The sequence below is a fragment of the Leptosomus discolor genome, chromosome 15, assembly GCF_034619465.1.
Source record: "Leptosomus discolor isolate bLepDis1 chromosome 15, bLepDis1.hap2, whole genome shotgun sequence".
Classification (NCBI taxonomy): Eukaryota; Metazoa; Chordata; class Aves; order Leptosomiformes; family Leptosomidae; genus Leptosomus; species Leptosomus discolor.
In genome coordinates this window covers 5509909-5528893 of record NC_141405.1, presented here as the reverse complement: position 1 = coordinate 5528893, position 18985 = coordinate 5509909, and the positions used below count along the sequence as shown (strand labels likewise).

The 18985-nt window shown below is 44.4% G+C and overlaps 1 protein-coding gene across 1 annotated transcript in view; it reads right to left on the bottom strand.

Annotated features, from left to right (window-relative positions):
* Positions 1-16138, bottom strand: part of ASPSCR1 (ASPSCR1 tether for SLC2A4, UBX domain containing) — a 46364-nt gene extending 30226 nt beyond the window's left edge. Inside the window, exons 1-7 of the mRNA XM_086473458.1 lie at positions 16037-16138; positions 15896-15951; positions 14766-14877; positions 9957-10057; positions 3235-3292; positions 2341-2414; positions 1112-1550 (exon numbers count right to left, since the gene is read on the bottom strand). Coding sequence (XP_086329584.1) covers positions 1112-1550; positions 2341-2414; positions 3235-3292; positions 9957-10057; positions 14766-14877; positions 15896-15951; positions 16037-16138 — 942 coding nt within the window. The remainder of the gene's footprint in view (positions 1-1111; positions 1551-2340; positions 2415-3234; positions 3293-9956; positions 10058-14765; positions 14878-15895; positions 15952-16036) is intronic.
* Positions 16139-18985: the final 2847 nt, after the last annotated feature.

Sequence of the window (18985 nt, the reverse complement as noted above, 5' to 3'; positions counted from 1 at the left end):
GGTAGACTTTATTTAAGCAGCAGGATATTTTAGAGCAAGACAGAAAACACTTTTATATGCAAGCAGAAATAGAGAAGGAAAAAGATGGAAGGTTTCTGCTTCATCTGCAATACTAAGAAATTCAAGACTCACAGAAGGGATGCCATAGACTGAAATGAAGACGTCCAGACATGGTATTTTCAAATATCAAACTCCTAGCAAGTAAGACGCAACTGTAGCTGAAAAATTCATTTCCTAGATCTATACTCCTCACATTCTACCACACACGTCACCGAAAGAGTTAAACTGTAATCAGAGTGACCACTGGCAGAAGGAACCCTGAGGAAGCAGATGTTAACAACTACCAGCATGGGATATTGCTTTTACAATAGTTTTACTGTGGAGTTCCATGTTCCACAGAAAGGCTCAGATGAGAAACCTGAGCACACCTTACAACCTAAGAGTTTGAAACTCTGACCATCTTCTCAGATCTTTGAAGTCATGGGATCAAGTTGCAACAAACCTACTAAAATCACTTTCACTCCTAGGACAACCCTACAACAAGCTAGAAAAGTTACCCCTTTCCATATGTAAAATTCTATCAAGCTTATACATTTTGCATGATCTGGGAGAGAAGTCAGTCACAACAAGCAGTAAGCATCTTCAGAGTATTATAAAACACAAGTCTGACCATAATTGCTCATCTTTAGCAAACCTACACAGCAGACAGCGATTTTTAAAAGAAGGACAAGCACACAGGGGTCAGGTGACAAAGTGGAAATTTGTTAATGAAATTTGCACAGAGATTGAGGCTCTTCTGAACTGTGCTTTTAACAGAGTTGTGATGCCTCCACTAGAACCATTCATCAAGGATACCTCAAGGTTCAAAGCTTTGCTTGCCTCTGGATAGCAAATCCTTAAATTCACATCCTTCATATTTCCTGTAGTAAACCGTCCAAAATGCAGCATTCTCTTACTGAAATTCTTGGCAGAACTGTACGTCACCAAGGCACCTAACCCTACATTACGGGGACAAAGTCTTAAATATGGAAGCATCTTTTTCCTTGTAGGAGCTCAGCCTTGGGCAAGGCAGGATAAAAAAAGCCCTCATTGCAAACAAATTTTCCCTTACCTGTTCTTGCTCCTTTTGCAGTTCTTGGCTGTCCTTAGACTTCTTTGGCTTAGAAGGGCCTCCAGGGCTGGAAAAAGTTGTTGGCAGCCTTGAAGATGGCATATCTAACCCAAGAGATGGTGCAGCTACAGGAGAGTCCCCCAGACGCTGTCCATCTCCAGAAAAAGGGACAAATGGGGTAGACTCGGGCTCTGAGGAAGGCCACAGCTCCTCCAAGCTGGTATGAGATTCTTGGATTGAGTCTTGCTTGTCTGTGCAGATGTTTAAAGACATGGCCACATCCTTGTGGTCCAAGTCCTTTGAGAATGTGTTTGCTTGAGGTAGGGGCACATCCACTGCTCCTTCAATAGAGCCTGGACTCGATGTCAGCTCATTACACTGCACCATGGCACCCACAGCTTCCTCCCGACCAGATGAACTGCATGTCTTCATGACAACTCTTAAAGAAGACACCAAAAGGAATAAAACCAAAATCATTTATTCTAACCGCAGTGCTCTCACCATTCTCAACACGACCACGACACAAAAAAGACAGCTAGACTCAAATGTACCCCTAATTTAATGATCTGCTTCTTCCAGATACTCACAAAGAACAAGCTTCCACAGCTCTGAAGTTAGGGGCGGGGGGTCAGGGGTTTGTGCAAAAAAAACAGAACAGGAACTACCCACTCCACAGGGAGAAAATTTCCTTCCAGGAAAAAGCAGCAGTCAGTTGTAAAGCACAGCTTCTAATCACTCCTGCCTTCTGTACATACTGCAAAGAACTCGCTAGAAGATCACAGGAAGGCTGTCACAGTCCCCCACCTCACCCTCCCAAACAGTCAGTAGGAGGCACTGCAGGGATTGGGAGTTTTAATGTCTGAAATCCAAAGCAGGGAAGAATGAAGTGGCAGCTGACTGTCCTCTCAGAGAGGCTTTTAACTTTGAATTGTCTGTTTCGCTCACAGGGGAAATAAGAAAAAAAAAAAAAGAAAAGAAAAAGAAAAAAAAGAAAGAAGCAAACAAGCCCCTTTAATCTGCACATGACTGGTCAGTGCCAGCATCTGCAGCTGTACAAAGCACATCTGGGCAGCAGTTTCAGATAAACAGGCAGATGAAATAATTAGAGTGCCACGATGTTTGTCTTTTTGAACTTTTCCCGTGTCTTTTTTTTTTTTAGTATTTGAAACAAAACAAATCCACCACCAGAGTGGAAAGGAAAAACAAATCCCAACTTTGCTCCTCCCAACCTGATGATGGCACTGCCTCCAGTCAGGCCAAGTGACTTCAGTGTTGTCTTCTCTAGGGCATCTTTTCCTGATACCTACAACAAAATAGAGGAAAGTAATCATGGCAACTGCCTACCTGGGAGAACATTTAAAGTGCTCTTTCTAGAAAGAATCCTGTATCAAAACAAACACCACACAGCACCAGAAACAGCTCAAAACAGTCTTTCTGCAGTTGGAAACAAGACCTGAATCCATCTGTATTCACCTGTACTGCTTTACCAAATTCACAGCTTATTAAATGACCTCAAGGGAAGATGACATACCTATATTTCCATCCCACACATACATCCAAATCGGATCCGACCTCAGCAAAGCATTATTTTTATGTCAGAAGTTAAATCACAGGCAACATCCCAGAGCTGAAAGACAGCTGATTTCATTACATACACCTCCCATCTGCTTGTAATGACCTGTTCCCGAATAAAGATGATCTGTCCACAGAGGTCAGTGGGAAGTGAAGGGAACAGCTAGGGAGAGCAAATTCCATAATACGCACATACAAAATATTAAACAAAACATTAACAGCAAAAGATCAAAACACAGAGAAAAGCAAATATTTATTAAAGTGAAACCACTGTTTTGACTCGAGCTTTAAAAGAAGTTGGAAAGAAAAACACAAACAGGTCATTGAGCTCATTTTATGGGCTCAGAGGTCTAAAACGGCCCAGGGTTACGTTCCAAGAGAGCTTTTTTCCATACAGACAAGTCATGCTTTGAAAAGACCAACATTTTTCTACTTACCCTCTCAAGAAAGTTCAAAAGAAACACTTTCCAGTTCGGAAAGCAGAGCTGAGTTTTTCTTCTTTTTTAGGGACAGAAAGAGAAGAGACAGTTAAGAAAACTTTGCTGACTTACCTCATCTCGCATGTAAATGCAGACTGGAGAGAATTCACCATGCTCTTCTACAAACTCCCTGCAATAAAGAGCAAAATACTGCAGCATCTGTGGAACAGTCTACCCCCTCCAAAACCCATGTAAAGCACCAGTAAGAAGTGAAATTAGCTAGCAACACTCTCCTCCACGTTCCTCCAGCAACAGCCATTACACAGTTTACAAAGTCAGTATTAGACAATAGGTAAAGAATTTGCTCCAGTGCATTCTCTGTTGCTTAAACACGGCCCTGAAAGTTTAAAAACAAACAATTAAAGTTAATTCTGAAGTTAGTTAACCTTACTAGATAAATTTGAGCACATCATTCTTCATTTGCCTCAGTACCTGATCCGGAACATGGCTTAATAATACTCTTTTTAATCCCTTATCTAAGTTAAATAGTTTATTACACTTCAGACTGTACTTTCCTGGGGGACAAGTCCACATATGCACAGCAACAAACAGAATTAAATACTGCTTTAAAGCAAATAATCTGAGAAAAAACAATTTGCCTGTCTTAGTATCAGACAGATTAAAAAGAGAAAAAAAAGAAGAAAAGAAATATCAGAAGTTTTCAGGTTCTGGAGACCAGGGACAAAACAAAGCCAAAGAAAAGGCTGCCACAGTAGACAGTGTGAAGATTAATCCAGATTTAAGCATTTCAGTGAGGCAGGACACATATCAGCAATGACGCAAACTGCTGACAAGCCATCTGCAGAGGAAAACATAAGTGAAGGGGAAAAAAAAACAGTAAGATGCTACTCTTCCCATTTTCCTCTAGACAAGCAATTCTGAGGCATTCAAGTAGAAGAGAAGCTTTATTACATATTCACTTGATCAAACACAAGAAGGACAGGGAAAAGACAATCACTGCCTTTCACAGCAAGTCTCAGTTCTCATCCATCCAATATGATGCAATTTCAAAAGACAGCACATGTGGAAAACTCTACAACAGGGTGTTCTTAATGGGAAAAAAAAAAAAAAAAAAAAAGGACTAACACGCTTAGCAAGGAAACCTCAGATGTCTGTAGAAAAGTAAAAAGCCTTAAAGAATTAACCAGAGCATTACACTGAAGCACTGAAATCAGTGAGAGAATTAGAATCAACAGCAGAAGAAACTCTCTCTCATGTTGTTCTCCTCTTCAGCAAAGTGAAACTCAAACCGAAATCAGCTGAGAACATGGTAAAACATGAAATTAAGGAGAAGAATAGTTTGCTTCTCTTCTCCAAGTACACCAATGGCAAAAGGTGACCAGGAGAACACTGTCCATCCTGAGACAGCAGTGGTTCAAAAAGATAACTGGCTGAATTCTCACAAGCTTTTTTTTTTTTTCCAAAAGTTTTAGATTCAAAAATTTCAGCCTAACTTAGCAGGGGAAATGACAAAGCAGAAGGTGAGGAAGTTGCCCCATCAACACAATGAGAACTGACAAGATTGTGCTAACAAGAGCTACTGGAGTCTTGCGGGGACGGATCATTCTGTCCTGGGCTCTCTGTCACTGCAGTTGCAGCAGGACACCCCTTGTTAAGGAGCTGTATATACCATCTGCACTGCAACAGCTGTTTTATCGTCAAAAGCAAAACAGTTGAAATTCTTCCTCATAGTAAACTCCCTTGATCTTAGCGCTGTCTGGAGTCCAGTCTCCAGCGAGGAAAAAAAAAAAAAAAAAAAGGCTTTCCCCTGTGCCTCACCCCACCAGGAAACAATCACCCATCACCTTGGGTGACTTGAAGAGAAACCACCTCTCTGCAAATCAGCTAATGAAACCTACCCGACAGCCCAGTAAAGCGACACATCCTTGCTCATCTCCTGAGGCCTCTGACAAAAGAGGCTGAAGCCAGCTTGTCATTTTATGCCCTATTAACACTGCTGTTGACTACCAAACTCAGGAGGAGCTTTGCAAATGACTGACTTACAGGGTTATGCGAACACTTGCACTTAACTGCCTCTTAAGTCACCAGGTTCTAGTCTCTGCAGTGAATTTCGAAGGAAAAAACAAAACCTGCAGGACCCTGCCAGCCTGGAAAAAAAAAAAAAAATCCAGTATTTTTCACTGGAAATTAGAAGTTTCAGAAAGATATTTCAACTTCAATCATTTCTCTGCATTGTTTGTAATTCTGCAGCAGCAGTCACACATTCTCCTAAATATATTTGCAAAACATTCATCAACTTGGTGTCCAACTGTCACAAAATTCAAGCAGGATCTCAGACTGCTTACATCTACTGTATCACACCTATCATTTGCACCTTCAGGGACTCATTCTTGATCTTGTGCTTTAATTTGTGAGCCTCATACCTGTGGGATGGAACAGGGAATGACTATATGAAAAGGATGTCAGTGATCAAGGCTGGGTTCATTCTGACTTTTCCTGAAAAGGAGTTTAATGAACACAGTTCCACTACTTAAAACATTGTGCCTTCAGCATCATGTAATTTACACATATGTATTTTGGGATGTAATACTACCAGACACAAAGTTATCTCCAGGGTTTAGGTAGGAAAAAATCTCTTAGTAATAGTCAAAATCCATTCAGTCAACGGAGCGTCTAATTCTGAAGTGACTATGTACATTATAGAGCACGTCTGTGCTGTGGCCACACTGACTTACTGCCGTTAGAAAAGCTTCTGCTTCATAGTCCGCAGATAGGCAGGCAATAAACACAACCATCACGGAAAGACCACCTTAAGACAGGGATAACATTTTCTGTTCAAGTAAGAAAGAAAATAACCCTTAGCACTTTACCAATCTGCTTGCACAGCAGAAGACAAGAGTCTGCATACCCAAATGCCTCTTACCACTTTCAATGCAGAAGTTCCAGTAATTGTAACTATCATCATAATGTTCAAAGTTACTTAACAAAAATAGCTTTGCCAATATTATCTTATGCTGTCTTTCTATTAGGTCCAAAATAAGTCACACATGAGCAGCTTAGAAGAATATATAAACAATCAATGTCTTACATAATATTTTAACATTAATCTATTTAGCCCAGCACAAAGTGACAAAATAAACTGAACAGGGAAGGAGTCAATCAGCCTACAGAGTAGAAAATTAAGGGAAATAGCCATTAAGTTCTAGGAAAACACTGACGTTGCACAGAGAGATTGTAAAGTCTCCTTCTCTGGAGATATTCAAAATCCTCGATAAAAGCGCACAAAAGAAAAAGGACTGCTGAGACATGGAGGAAACAGTACAGAATCACAGAAAAGGCAGACAAAACAGCCCAGCGGAAGAAAAGCTTGAACCTCAAGTTGCCTGTCTGTCACAAAAGGTGGCTGATCACCACTTAGAAGAGAAGCCAAGGCACAATGGAACACCACAAAGACCTCACCACATAGACACTTAAGAAAGAAAGCCAATTTCACTCACACAACCTAGTTTCATTCACCTTTCCAAAACTACTTCCCACTTCAATCCAAGCAACTCTTCCGATTGAAGAGTGTTCTAAAAATGTACAGAAAACATCTGAACTTAATGAATGATACCACAAAAGTAGCAAAGAGCCACAGTCATTGTCAAAACTGTCTTCAAGTGTTCAGACTGCAATCACTTCTATGCAAAACAGTCTACAAAGCTGCTGAAGTTGCCAGACAAGCAAGGGCGGGAGACAGAAAAGCACCAGTTCTCCCAGGCCCCATGCTAAAAGGGTATACAATGGTTGTGCCCTCAACCAGTCTCTGCAGAACAGACTCCAAGCAAAGATCCCCCAGAGACTTATTTTTGTGTAACTCTTGGAAGCCAGCATACTCCTCCTCCAGCTGCTGTTAATCCGTTACATGCATTCACTGAGGCAAGCACACACATCAAACACACTGTCATTTCTTTGATGTGCTGTTCTTCAGAAGGGGAACGGCAAGCAGATTAGATTCCTTCATGTAGTGATCTGACAGGGCCTGTAAACATCTTGTGCAAGGACTGCCGCATGCTGAGAGGAGGAGCAGCCTTACAATAGCTTCCAGACCCTCTTCAGACCCCATTAGCCAAGATGGACGCTGGAAACCTGGGGGAAATTCCAGTGGATTTAGAATACTTCCCCTCACGCACTTAGAGCGGCTGAGCATTCCAGGAAAACATCTCCAGTTGGAAAGTCAAAGGAAGGATTCAGCAGAAGTCAACAACTAGCTGACTAGTTAGTCAACTGAGTCAATACACACTGAAAAGCTGCACAGCCCAAGAAATCTATATGGGTGGCTATAGATCCGGCCTGGTTTATGACTAAGTCACACACAGCATCTTTGCTGCTTGTTGAACTTAATCAAAAGTTTGCAGAGCCCATCCAAACATCTGAGTTCAGCTTCCAAAGGGCAGAAAGGAACAGCTGTGTCTTATGAGCTGAAGTTAGTAACATTTCGCACACTGTAGCAGTTACAAGCTTGAAAAGAGCAGCATGTACACTATTAGTATTACAGTAACCTGTAACAAATAAAACTACCCCAAAGGAACAAAATCATATAAAAAGCTCAAAATTTAAACCAAAGAAACAACCAACTAACATGCAAGAAAGCCACACAAAGGCTATCTGTCACTGTCCATAATTACCACCCCCACCAGTCCAGCAGTTTCCAAACTGCAACAGGCACCCCTCCCAGAGGGTGCAAGGTATGTAGTAAGATACAAGAGGGCCTCAAAACACCCAGGAAAATTATACCTGGCTTTTCTTGCCTACCTCTTTCCTCAATCAAAAGAAAGATAATTCTTTTCTCTCTAGCATTTACATGAAGACTGTCCCTTTTGACTTAAGAGTAAATGCCACAGTGTAGACCTGGTCCCTGACCGTTAAGGACAAAAAAAAAAAAAAAAAAAAAAAAGAGAGAGAATGGTAAGTAAGACTCATTTATATCACTTTACAGTCACTGTGAAGTTTATACCTCAAGGCATTTCCTCAAGCTATGGTTTGATGACACATGCAGAGTAGAAAAACTGACATATGCCATTCCTCCTTTTGGATCCTTGTTTCCAGACATGTGACACTTCTTGTCCAAACTGCCTATGAAAGACAACCCTTAAGTGGGTTAGGAAAACTTATCTACTTGAAGGAAAACATAGGGGAAAATACTGGTTTTCAGCTGAATCAGCTACTTAAGCCAATTCCCCACAAAGCTGCAAAAATAGTATGAGGGGAGTTAGACAGGAGGGCAGGAAGTGAGCAGTAACTGTTCAACCCCCTCCTGCTGCACAGAAGATGCCCCCAGTCCAAACTCCCTCCCTTGGGCCAGCACTAGTCACCCCTTTTGATCTTGTATGGGCCAGTCAGAGAGCCAAGCTAGCAGAAAACTAACAGCACATCACTGGGAGGCTGGAAAAATTAGTTCCTTCACTCTGGAAACAGCTCCAGAGCAACTCCAGTCACACGGTTCATCTGTGCAACTAATGAGGTAATGTCAGCCAACTCACCCCCAAACCATGCTGCTTAGGCTATTTCAGTTGCAGTGTACAACAAGCAACCTTAAAGTTTTGTTAATTTATGCTAGTACATGTTAGTCTAGTCCTGACACATACCCGTAACCACTCAGTTACTATGGCTCAGCTAACAGGTGACAATCCATCATCTTGCATCCTGTAACTACCCTAAAAGGTTGAGCTTATCTGAGTGCTACTGCACCATCAGCCTTACTACCGACTACCTGTTTCATAGCTTTTCTAGCACCACGGTCTTGGAGACTTCAAAAGTTTTGACATAGAAAGCTACTGCCTCTTTAGACGTTGGTTTGAAGAATTAACAAAAATAGCTCCTATCTGCACAATACCATAGCACAGCATCTGTAGAGATGAGCAAGAGATCCAAATGCAGTACAGCAACTAGCAGAAGGTGAGGAATGTCAGAGAAAGAACAAGATAGAAATACAGGATCTGAAAAAACTCAAGCATTTTATCAAGAGAAAGGTAAAGCCAACTACCAAAAAAACCAAACCCAAACCAACCAAACAAACAAACAAAAAGAAATTTGGAAATTCTTTTTCAGAATAGAATGGCTGTCACAGCTTCCAGGCTTCATCTTCCAAGCCATGACAAAAATAAAAGAACAGCCTTCGAAGAAAAGTTTATTAGCTTGACATTTCAAAACAATACAGTATTTTTAAGTCAGAACTAAAGACAAAAGAAAGCACTGAATGTAGACTGAACTCAGATTAAGATTTCTAACCCATGTATATATTCAATAAATGTAGAACCAGAAATTATTCCATTTAAACAGGATCTAATCAGTCTTTTGAAAAATCTGCATCAGCCTGCTGAGAGCTCTAGATTGCCTCGAAGAACCTGTGCAACAGCAAGCCTCAAAAGCAATAGCAACTCGCTTAAGAATGAACCCCCTCCACCACATGAAACCACAGCACAGAAATACTGGTGACCAGGATAATCTAGGCTACCATCTCAACTCCGGCAGCAACTTGACTTCACAGAAGTTTGTGTAAAAGACAGGTGCGGCAATATATCCAAGTACAGCTTCTTCCCAGCCTTAGCAGTTTGTTACCAGTTTATGCCCTGAACCAGGAATGGTACTCCAGGACTAAAACATAGTAACAGAACTATGGAGTCTCAAATCTGAAAGAGCAAGGAAAAGGCAAATATCTGTGTTGTAAAGGAAAAACCACAGTCAAACACAAATTCCACAAACCTGCAGGATCTGGCTGGATCACCGTAACAACATCTGCTACTGTCATGCAGAGATCCACCCAAACAAGATTTTCTCACTGCATTGCTCACCTGATCTTCCCAAAATGGTTGAGAAGTTCCCACAAAGTCTGTTGACAGAGAAAGGTGTCTTGTAAACGGGAGCCATCATCTAACTGTAATGCAATCCGAACCTATAGGAAAAACACACTGAAAAGTGAATGAAAACCTTTTTTTCTTCAGAACTTCTTTTAATATTTCAGTGATCTCTGAAACCTGCTATCCAAAAAACCATGACTTCCTTCTAAACACTCACTGCAAAGGATTACATTGATTAAAAATGCAGAGGCGCATTCAAAAGATTATTTTAGAAGTTAATACCTAGAATAGTTCCATTCTGCTATGAATATGAGTATTTTACATGTGGATCTTATGCGAGAGTCAAAGGCCTTACTGAAGTCCAGGGAGAAAATATCCACTGCTCTCCCCTCACCTACCAGGTCAGTCATTTTATCACAGAAGCTTATCAAGTTGGTCAAGCGTGACTTTGCCTTGGTGAATCCATGCTGGCTACTCCTGATGATTTTCCTGTCATCCGTGGGCCTGGAAATGGTTTCCAGGATTAGCTGCTCCATTACCTTCCCAGGGATCGAGGTGAGGCTGGGTCCTCCCTGTGTCCTCCTTCTTGCCCTTCTTGGAAGACAGGAGTGACGCTTGCCTTCCTCCATGATCAAGAGTGGCCTTGCAGTGACGTGTGCCAGCTCCCTCATCACTCACGAGTGCATCCCATCAGGGCCCGTGGACTTACATATGTCCAGTTTGCTCAAGTATTCCCTGACCTGATCTTCTTCCACCAAGGGTATGTCTTCCCTGCTCCAGCCTCTCCCCATGGTCTCTGGGACTTGAGATTCCTGAAGCCCGGCTTTGCTAACAAAGACTGAGGCAAAGGAGGCATTTACCCCTTCCATGTCCTGTGTAACCAAGCCCCCTGCCTTGTTGAACAATGGGCGCCATTTTCCCTAGCCTTCATCACCTATGTACTTAAAGAAGCCCTTCTTGTTGTCTTTGACGTCCCTGGCCAGATTAAATTCCAATTGGGTTTAAGCTTTCCTAACTTCATCCCTGGATGCCTGGACAAGGCTTCTCTATTCCTCCCACGTTACCCATCCTTGCTTTCAGTCTCTGTACGCTTCCCTTTTGTGTTTGAGTTTGGCCAGGAGCACTTTGTTCAGCCATGCAGGCATTATGGCATTTTTGCCCAACTTCCTATTCATTGGAATGGACCGCTCTTGAGCATGGAGGAGGCAATCCTGGAATATTAACCAGCTTTCTTGTGCTCCTCTCCCCTCCCATATCATGAACTGAAACATATTCAGAGAAAAGCCAATGCAGGTGTTACAAATGCATCATCACAGGCAACTGAGATGTTCTGGTTCACACTAGCTGAAACTTTACAGCAAGGGTCTTTGCAGCTACACAAAATCAGTTCAAATAACCCAGACAGGATTGACGTGCAGCTGCACAAACTAAAACACCAACACAGAGGTCTGCCAACTTAAGCATCAATTCGCAGAACAAATTCCCTGGGGCAGAACAAACAGCGTACCTGCACATCCACACAGAGAAACAACGAATACAGTCCAAATTTATCTTTGAAGACCTAACCAACTGTTACCAGCTCAAAGAGACTACATGTGTAACTTGCAATCCACTAATGCTTCCTAACCACCAAATTCTGACATACAATTTAAGAGTGAATTAATCAAAAATCTCAAAAATAATTCTGGACATTCTCGAACACCTGCAGAAAAAGACAAAGGACAGCTAGCTGCCTATTCTAACAGGCCTTTTCCAACCTGCAATGTGAACACTCACATTCGTTAGCGCAGATGCTACATATTCTTCAGAGAACAGCTCCCCTCCCCCTAAAAGAATCCAAGGCATTTCTAAAATGAACACACGCGGAGGACAGTCCCAAAGAACATCAAACTCCTGATGGTCCCAAGGGAAAAATCCAGCAGCTGGCCAAGAGATGGCAGAGCACTTCAGGTCTTCTCTTTACCTTTTAGAGAATATTCAGCCTTCTTTTTCAAAATGCCTAACTAAATTTTCCCAATTAGCTCACCCATCGTAAAGAAAAGCGTAAAAAAAAAAAATCCCTATTGGAGAGCACCTAGTATCACTAGTCAACTATGTTTTCCTGAAGCTGGCAGAAATTGGCCTTATTCAAAAGTCTGAGAAGGACATAAGCCTAGGACATCGACAGCAGCTTGCTTTCACTCTGTGTTTTCATGTGTCCCTACCGACAATCTCAGTGCATCCTCTCTCTCTCTGTGAGTGTGAGGGGGGTGCGAGAGCATGGGGGCGGCAGGGGAGAGAAGGATGGGATAAAATAGACACCACACTCTGGCAATCAACTGTGATTTCCTTGGAGGAATATGTTTGTCATCTGCCTTGACTCCTACCAGTCCTTGCAGGACTGCAAATTGTGGTCTGCTGGAGATAGGAATTTTTCTACACAAAGGAAACAGTGGCATCATCAACAACGAGCCAACAGAACTAAGTCATTTCATCCCACCACTAACACAACCTCCTGGTTCCTCCTATGCTGGAGACAAGCCTTAGATTATTCTCAGCTACAGCAGAGTGATGACAGCTGACATCACCGTTCTACAAGAATCCAGCCCAGAAATTCAGACTACCAGTTGCATCAGGTTTTGGGCAACAGTTCAAAGCTAAGCATGTCACGAAAGTCCTATTCAGTCAATTAGAAAAGTCTTTTAAAAAATCCCAGGCTCTATATAAAATAATAGAGACACCAGTGCCAATTATCCTCCAAGTTTACAAACATATAAACAAAAGGCTAACAACCCTAACACTACAACTGTACTGCTCGTACCCATAGATCCCCAGCCATCACAAAGGGAATTTGTTCACTTTTTCACTAAAGACCCATCTTGCAGTAATCAATGATTTTTACATGCGAAGGCAAATCCAAAAGCATTCTATTTTAAAAATATCAGATTTGTTGAACAAACTCATGATTTATCTAAACCTGTATTCTGTCTCTAGGGGTAACTGCCGCCAACACGCCACAGGAAAGCACACCTACTTCCATGCACATTATCTCAATAAAGAGAGACAATAACAAAAGGCACAGAACCAAGTTCATTCCAACATTACTGCAGCCGGCCTGCATGTCTGAGTCTGCATCCCAATGACACTATATTAGGGCATAATAGTAGTGCCAGTTCTAGTCAGTTATCCGGCTGTTTTAAAACTTTCTACAGTATCTGACCCTAGTTCCCTGTGGCAGGGAATTCTTTCGGTCAATTGTTCTGTACAAAGTATTTTCTTATACTGCCTGTAAAACTCTTCCAAGTGAAATCTCTGCTCTTAGTTTACGGGACAGAACTCTGAACATCATCTGTTCATCCTTCACAAGCGTATCTGCTGTATCTTCTCAACTCCGTAAAATAGCAACGAGCACTCCAAGGGAAGCCTCACACCTGTAGGTTCTTCTGCTGAAATACAACTAAACAGAAACAACTTAAACTTTCATTAGCTCTTCTCTTTTGTGATCTAAAGTAGTGATTCCACATTACAACTCCTCTCCTACAGTGCATGGTCCTTCCCACCCTTTCTGATAAACTGAATATATCTTCATGGGAAAAAAAAACAAAAGTCACTTTTTTCCTTCAGTACAATACCTCCCAAATTGGATGCAAATGTCAGATAAAGTCATCACTATACCATTTTAACAGAAACACTTCCCTCTGGAAGACAAACTCCATGCCATCACAACTTTTTTTTAACTGAAAATTTTAAGCAGATGCTACCAGCTTGTGGCATTTTTTTAAGTACGTACATCATTTGGAGCACAAAACTTCTTTCTGCCGCAGTCAAAGAAAATATTAGTGCCAAAACAAAGCACATGGAGGTCCTACAGAGAACAACACGGACAACAGTGACCCCCAAAACTACATTGCACACCCACAGTGAACTAGAGCAGAGATTTCAAAACGTTCTCACACTACAAAATTCACTTTTCAACGTATGCATCAGCTCATCTTTGTGACAGCTAAAGCAACTGCCTGTAGCAAAATACCACTAACATAATTTGGCAGACAGACATTAAGAGATCACCACTAATACACCTGAAACACAAAAATTAAGAAACTCCCTATGAGGAAGTCAGTAAGAAGACAGATGACTGTTAGCGATAGAAGAATTTCATTCCCAGGCTACTTAAGATCATACATCATTTTTATGACATCAAATGTTTATGCTCACTAACACCTATGTATCGTTTTAAAAATTATGCCTCCAGCTGTTATAATGACACGCATAAAAGATTTTTAAATCTCCGAAACGTGACAATAATTCCTACAGAATACGACATCCATAAGCCCTTTGCAAATTATACTAAGTAGGGACATTCAGCAACTGTGAAACACAGCACATGTCACAAAAAATTCTAAAGCTGTGTGAACACACTGTGAACAGCAACACTGGTCCTGTAAGAATGTGAGATTTAGTTAAAATCTAGCGGCAAACAACAGCAACTGAAATAGAAATTAGGAAAGGGAACCCAGTGAGCAGCTCAACCGCTGCGCAAAGTCATTAGTGATGTTTAACTTATACATTCATGACTACTAGTTTCTCAGCTCCCCAAAAGATCTCCCTATCCTCCAGCATACAGCTCAAACTCCACTATCATACCTAAGCAAAGACTTCCAGCTACTAAATTACCATTTTCCACCACACCTCAATCAGTCTTTGGGTGGTCTTCCACTCCAGCGTTGGCCAAGCCTAACCATGCTCTTCCTTATTACATCTGATGAGATCGTGTCCAGCACAACTGATAGCTGAACAAACTGGGTCACACTGAGATGACCGTACCGTGTTTCCAGTTCCCACTCTATTAGAGACTGGCACCATCTCCAGCTTGGCATTGTTGGGCAGCCTGGCAAATCTCCATGGCAAAGAGAGATCCAACACGCTCCTCTGGAACCTAAAGAAGAACACAGCCCATGAAGACACCAGGAACCATCCTATGCCACCTTCAGATCACTTCATGAACTGGCAACAACGAGAAGTCCAGGTACTGAGCAAGAGAATTCCCCGCAGGCCAGCCAGAAGCCATAGAGCACGACTCACAATGCACAACTGGCAATTCAGAAAAGAGTCACCAACAAAAATTATCCCGCACACTGAAAAAGCTGCAGTTTGTAGAGGTCACAGACAAAATACCCAAATATATGTTCTTCCTCGGGCTTTAAGAGATAAACAGCAACTGAGTAAATATTCAAGCCTAGTGTTCGCTGTTTAATAAAAAGGTACTTTTTTTTACCACCGCTCAGACAAATTACCTCTTGGTCGTGACACTGTACAAGGACACGGTCAGACCACCAGGTAAGAGGAGAAGGGTCCTACCAGTGTCTGAGCCATCACAAGTGCGCGTGTGGGGAGGGGCACCTTCGTGGAAGTTGCACAAGGATCTCAGTGTAGACCCCAAGAGCGAAGGGAATTTGGTACGGTGAAATGGGGAGAGGTCAGTTTTAACACAACAGCTCTGCTAGAGAACCACCTGAGGCACAGCCGGGGACCCCTCTCTCCCCAGGGGTGACTGTCAACCACTTCCTCCGGCGTTACCACGCCAGATCCACACAGCTGCGGCAGGGGCTGGAAAGGCGACCGACCGCGGCGGCAGCACCAGGACCCTGGGACCCCTCCCGGCCGCCCGCCCGCCAGCCAGGCACGCTCCCGCCGAGCAGGCCTTACGGGACTCCCCTCGGCAGCGCCTCGGCGCCACGGGCAGGCCGCGGGCACCGGGCGCGCGCCTCACCAACCACGCGGCGGGCAGCTCGGCGGCGCCGGGCCCCACCCGGCCCGGGAGAGCGGCCGCGGGCGGCCAGGCAGGGCCTCTCCCACCGCCGGCGCGGCGCGGCCTGCAGCCGGGCCCGGCCCGCGCCGGGCCGGGCCCGTCCGCCGGCCCAGCAAGGAGGAGGCGGCCCCGCGGTGAGACTCACTTCAGGCCGTACTCTCCGGGGCTGCCGCCCTGCTTCCTGCAGACCTCCTCGAGGATCTGCGGAGAGAACAGAGGCGTTATGGGCCGGCCCGCGGCACTACGGCCGCGCCGCCGGCCGCCCCCGCCCCCGCCCCGGACCCACCTGGAGCAACACCGTGCCGGGCCCCACCCGCACCGTGACCCGCCGCCCGCTGGGGGCCAGCACCGACACCACGGCGCCCCCCCCGCCCGCCGCTGCCGCCATCTTCCCGCCCGCCGCGGCGCCGGCCCTCGCGCGGCTGGGGCGGAGCTGGGCCCTGGGCCGGCCCTGCCCTCCGGCCCCGCCCCGCCCCGCCCCGCCGCGGAACCGAGCGGAGCGGAGCGCACCCGCCGGGCCGCTGGGGTCCGCGCTGCGGAGGCGAGTCCCGGCCCGAGGCGAGACGGGCAGGTGGCTGTACGGGGCCGGGGCCGGCTGCCCGCAGCAGCCCGGCGCAGCGGCATTTCCTTTTCCCCGGGTACGAACGGGGCTTGCGGTAGCACCGGCACCTGGAGCACGGGCGGGGAGGCCGAGCGGAGGCCGGCGGGCGGGCAGCGGGCGGACAGCGGGTGTGCCCTCCGACCAGAAGCTGCCGGCCCGGCCGAGGGAGCGGGGCGGCGGGCGGGGCCGTTCCCCTGCCGGGGCCGGGGCCGTTCCCCTACCGGGGCCGTGCCGCAGCTCCGCGCAGAGCCGGCGGGGCGAGCCGCCGCCATTCCCAGCGGCTCTTGAGAGCGCCTCGCATTTCCCGCTGGGCTCCCAGTGTGACGGTCAGTCTCCTGCCCTCTGAGGAAATAAAAACGATTTCTGCGTTGTGCTGGGGCTGTCCGGCAACGCCCGCAGCGACCCCCAGGTCTGAGCGCACCGGGCCCGCGGGCGCCAGCCGCCCGTCACCCCGGGTCCCGGGGCTCTGGGGCTGGGCGCTCGGAGGCTGAAAAACCTTCCGCAGGTTTAATCCCCTGCCTCTTTCCCAAGCAGTGATGGCAGTGACTAACAACTCCGAAAACATCTACCTGTACAGGAAGGGTACTCGTTGGCAAAGTACAAACGCTATTGCAACAACCGCGTTTCAGAGAGGAGAGGGGAGTACTGCGTTCCCATTGCCAGATAAATGTCTGGACAGTGTCACAATCAGGACACCGGTGGTAAGACAAATTACAGCACCCCGCTGCCTTCAAAAGCCATTTCTTCTGGGGAAAAAAAAAAAAAAAAAAAAAAAAAAAAGAAGAAAAAAAAAAAAACAACACAAAACCTGGTTCGGCATCTCATGATTAGTGTTGCAAGCTCAACCATTCAGATGAGATGAGTGCAGCTAGGAAACGGAGATTATCTTACATTTTATAACACGAGGCTTTATTTCATTTATGAGCTTCCCCTTCACTCTCAGCACTGCCCTTTCAGCATTGAAGGCACTCTCAGAGATTCAACTACAGTCTAGTTTGTTTGCTATCATAAAAAACCTTCCAGTTTGGGTAACCGCTGGAATGTATTTAGCCTAAGTTGTTACCACATGCCAAATACTTTCTCTACTTCTATATTTATCATATATGTTAAGCTTAAGTCCCCACTGCCACCCCCAGCGCCCACAAAAATGTCTGCTTTGCTTGGCTTATAAAGGAAAAAGATCCTTTTAAGGAAAGACACTTTTGTAGAAGATAACACTTGCTCATTTTTACCATATCAGCAGCGGGAGAGAAGGGAGAAAAAGTGAGGATGGGAATTGTAATGATGGAGAGACATTCCCTTGCTTATGCACCTCAATTTCTAAGTCCATCCAACACCATAACTGCTCAATAAGATGTGGCAATAAAGTATGTCCTGGCATATAATGCGTTGTTTAAAAATAACGCTGAAAAATGTCTTTATATTTGTTCTTTCCATTCTATTGGAAGTATCATTGTCATATCACTTACACAGCTACAGCGTTCAGGATATTGGCATCCCAGTCTATCTCCGTAATTCCTAAACGCATTAAAATGGTTTAAGTCGATGTATTTTACTTTCAGAGCTAGGATGGACAAGGAGTACCTGTATGGCCAGTTACCACAGAATAGCTGATTAGTAACTTGTCAGTCCCCATCAGCTGAATGACTTTTGGTCATATGTCAATACCCTGCAAAGTGTCTGTGTACACTTTTTTTTTTTTAACTATTTCAGCTAAGCAGCCGTGGAACTTTCTCAACATAACCATGATAGCTATATATGGAGGTACTATCACCATCCTCCTTCTACTTGTCAGTTCTCAGCTTATGTAGCAAAGAACTTTGTTCATACTCTGAAATTCAGCATTGCATAAGGAGTTTATGAATTACCGTCCTCTCAAGGATGCTCTTTTCTAGGAGAGGGACCCACATCTTAGAAGAGTTTCTTCGTAAGAACGGCTATACTGGCTCATACCAGGGTAATCAGAACACTACCTCTGACGGCAACTGGGAACAGCAGCAGAGCAGGAGACGCTGCAATCGTATTTTCCGCTTCCAGTTTTCAGTTTCCAGTTTTCAGCAATCTGCATCTTCTAGACTTCCTGAGTCAGAGGTTGTGTCTTTACCTCTAATCATATCTGATGGAATTTTCTTACATGAATTTGCCCAACCATGTTTTGAGCCCATCTGAGCTTTTGGCAGCCACTGGATCATGGGGCAATGAATGCCACAGTTAAATTGTGTTGTATGACAGAAGCACTTAATTTTGTTCATTTTAGAACTTCTTTCTTGGTGTTCCCCAACTCTTACTAAGAAACAATCACTAATCGTTATCCGTTACCACGTCTGTAACATTCATAAGTCTAAAGACATATCTCTTATACTTCGCTACCTTTTTGATTGCCTGTTGCTGCAAAATACGTGAACAGACGTGAGGACTTAAGAGCATGGTTGTTCTGAAAGTTTTCACACTTTTGCCCACAAAGGTTGCAACAAATATCTATGGCGTGCCAGTTCTTAGTCTCTAAAACAGGGTAGAGATGCAAAGCTCTGCAAGTACCTTAACACAGAATGAAGATATCCTGTCCTTCCACTAATCAATACCTTCACAGGAGGTATGAAGAAGAAAAAACAATTAAAATGGCTATGTTAACAC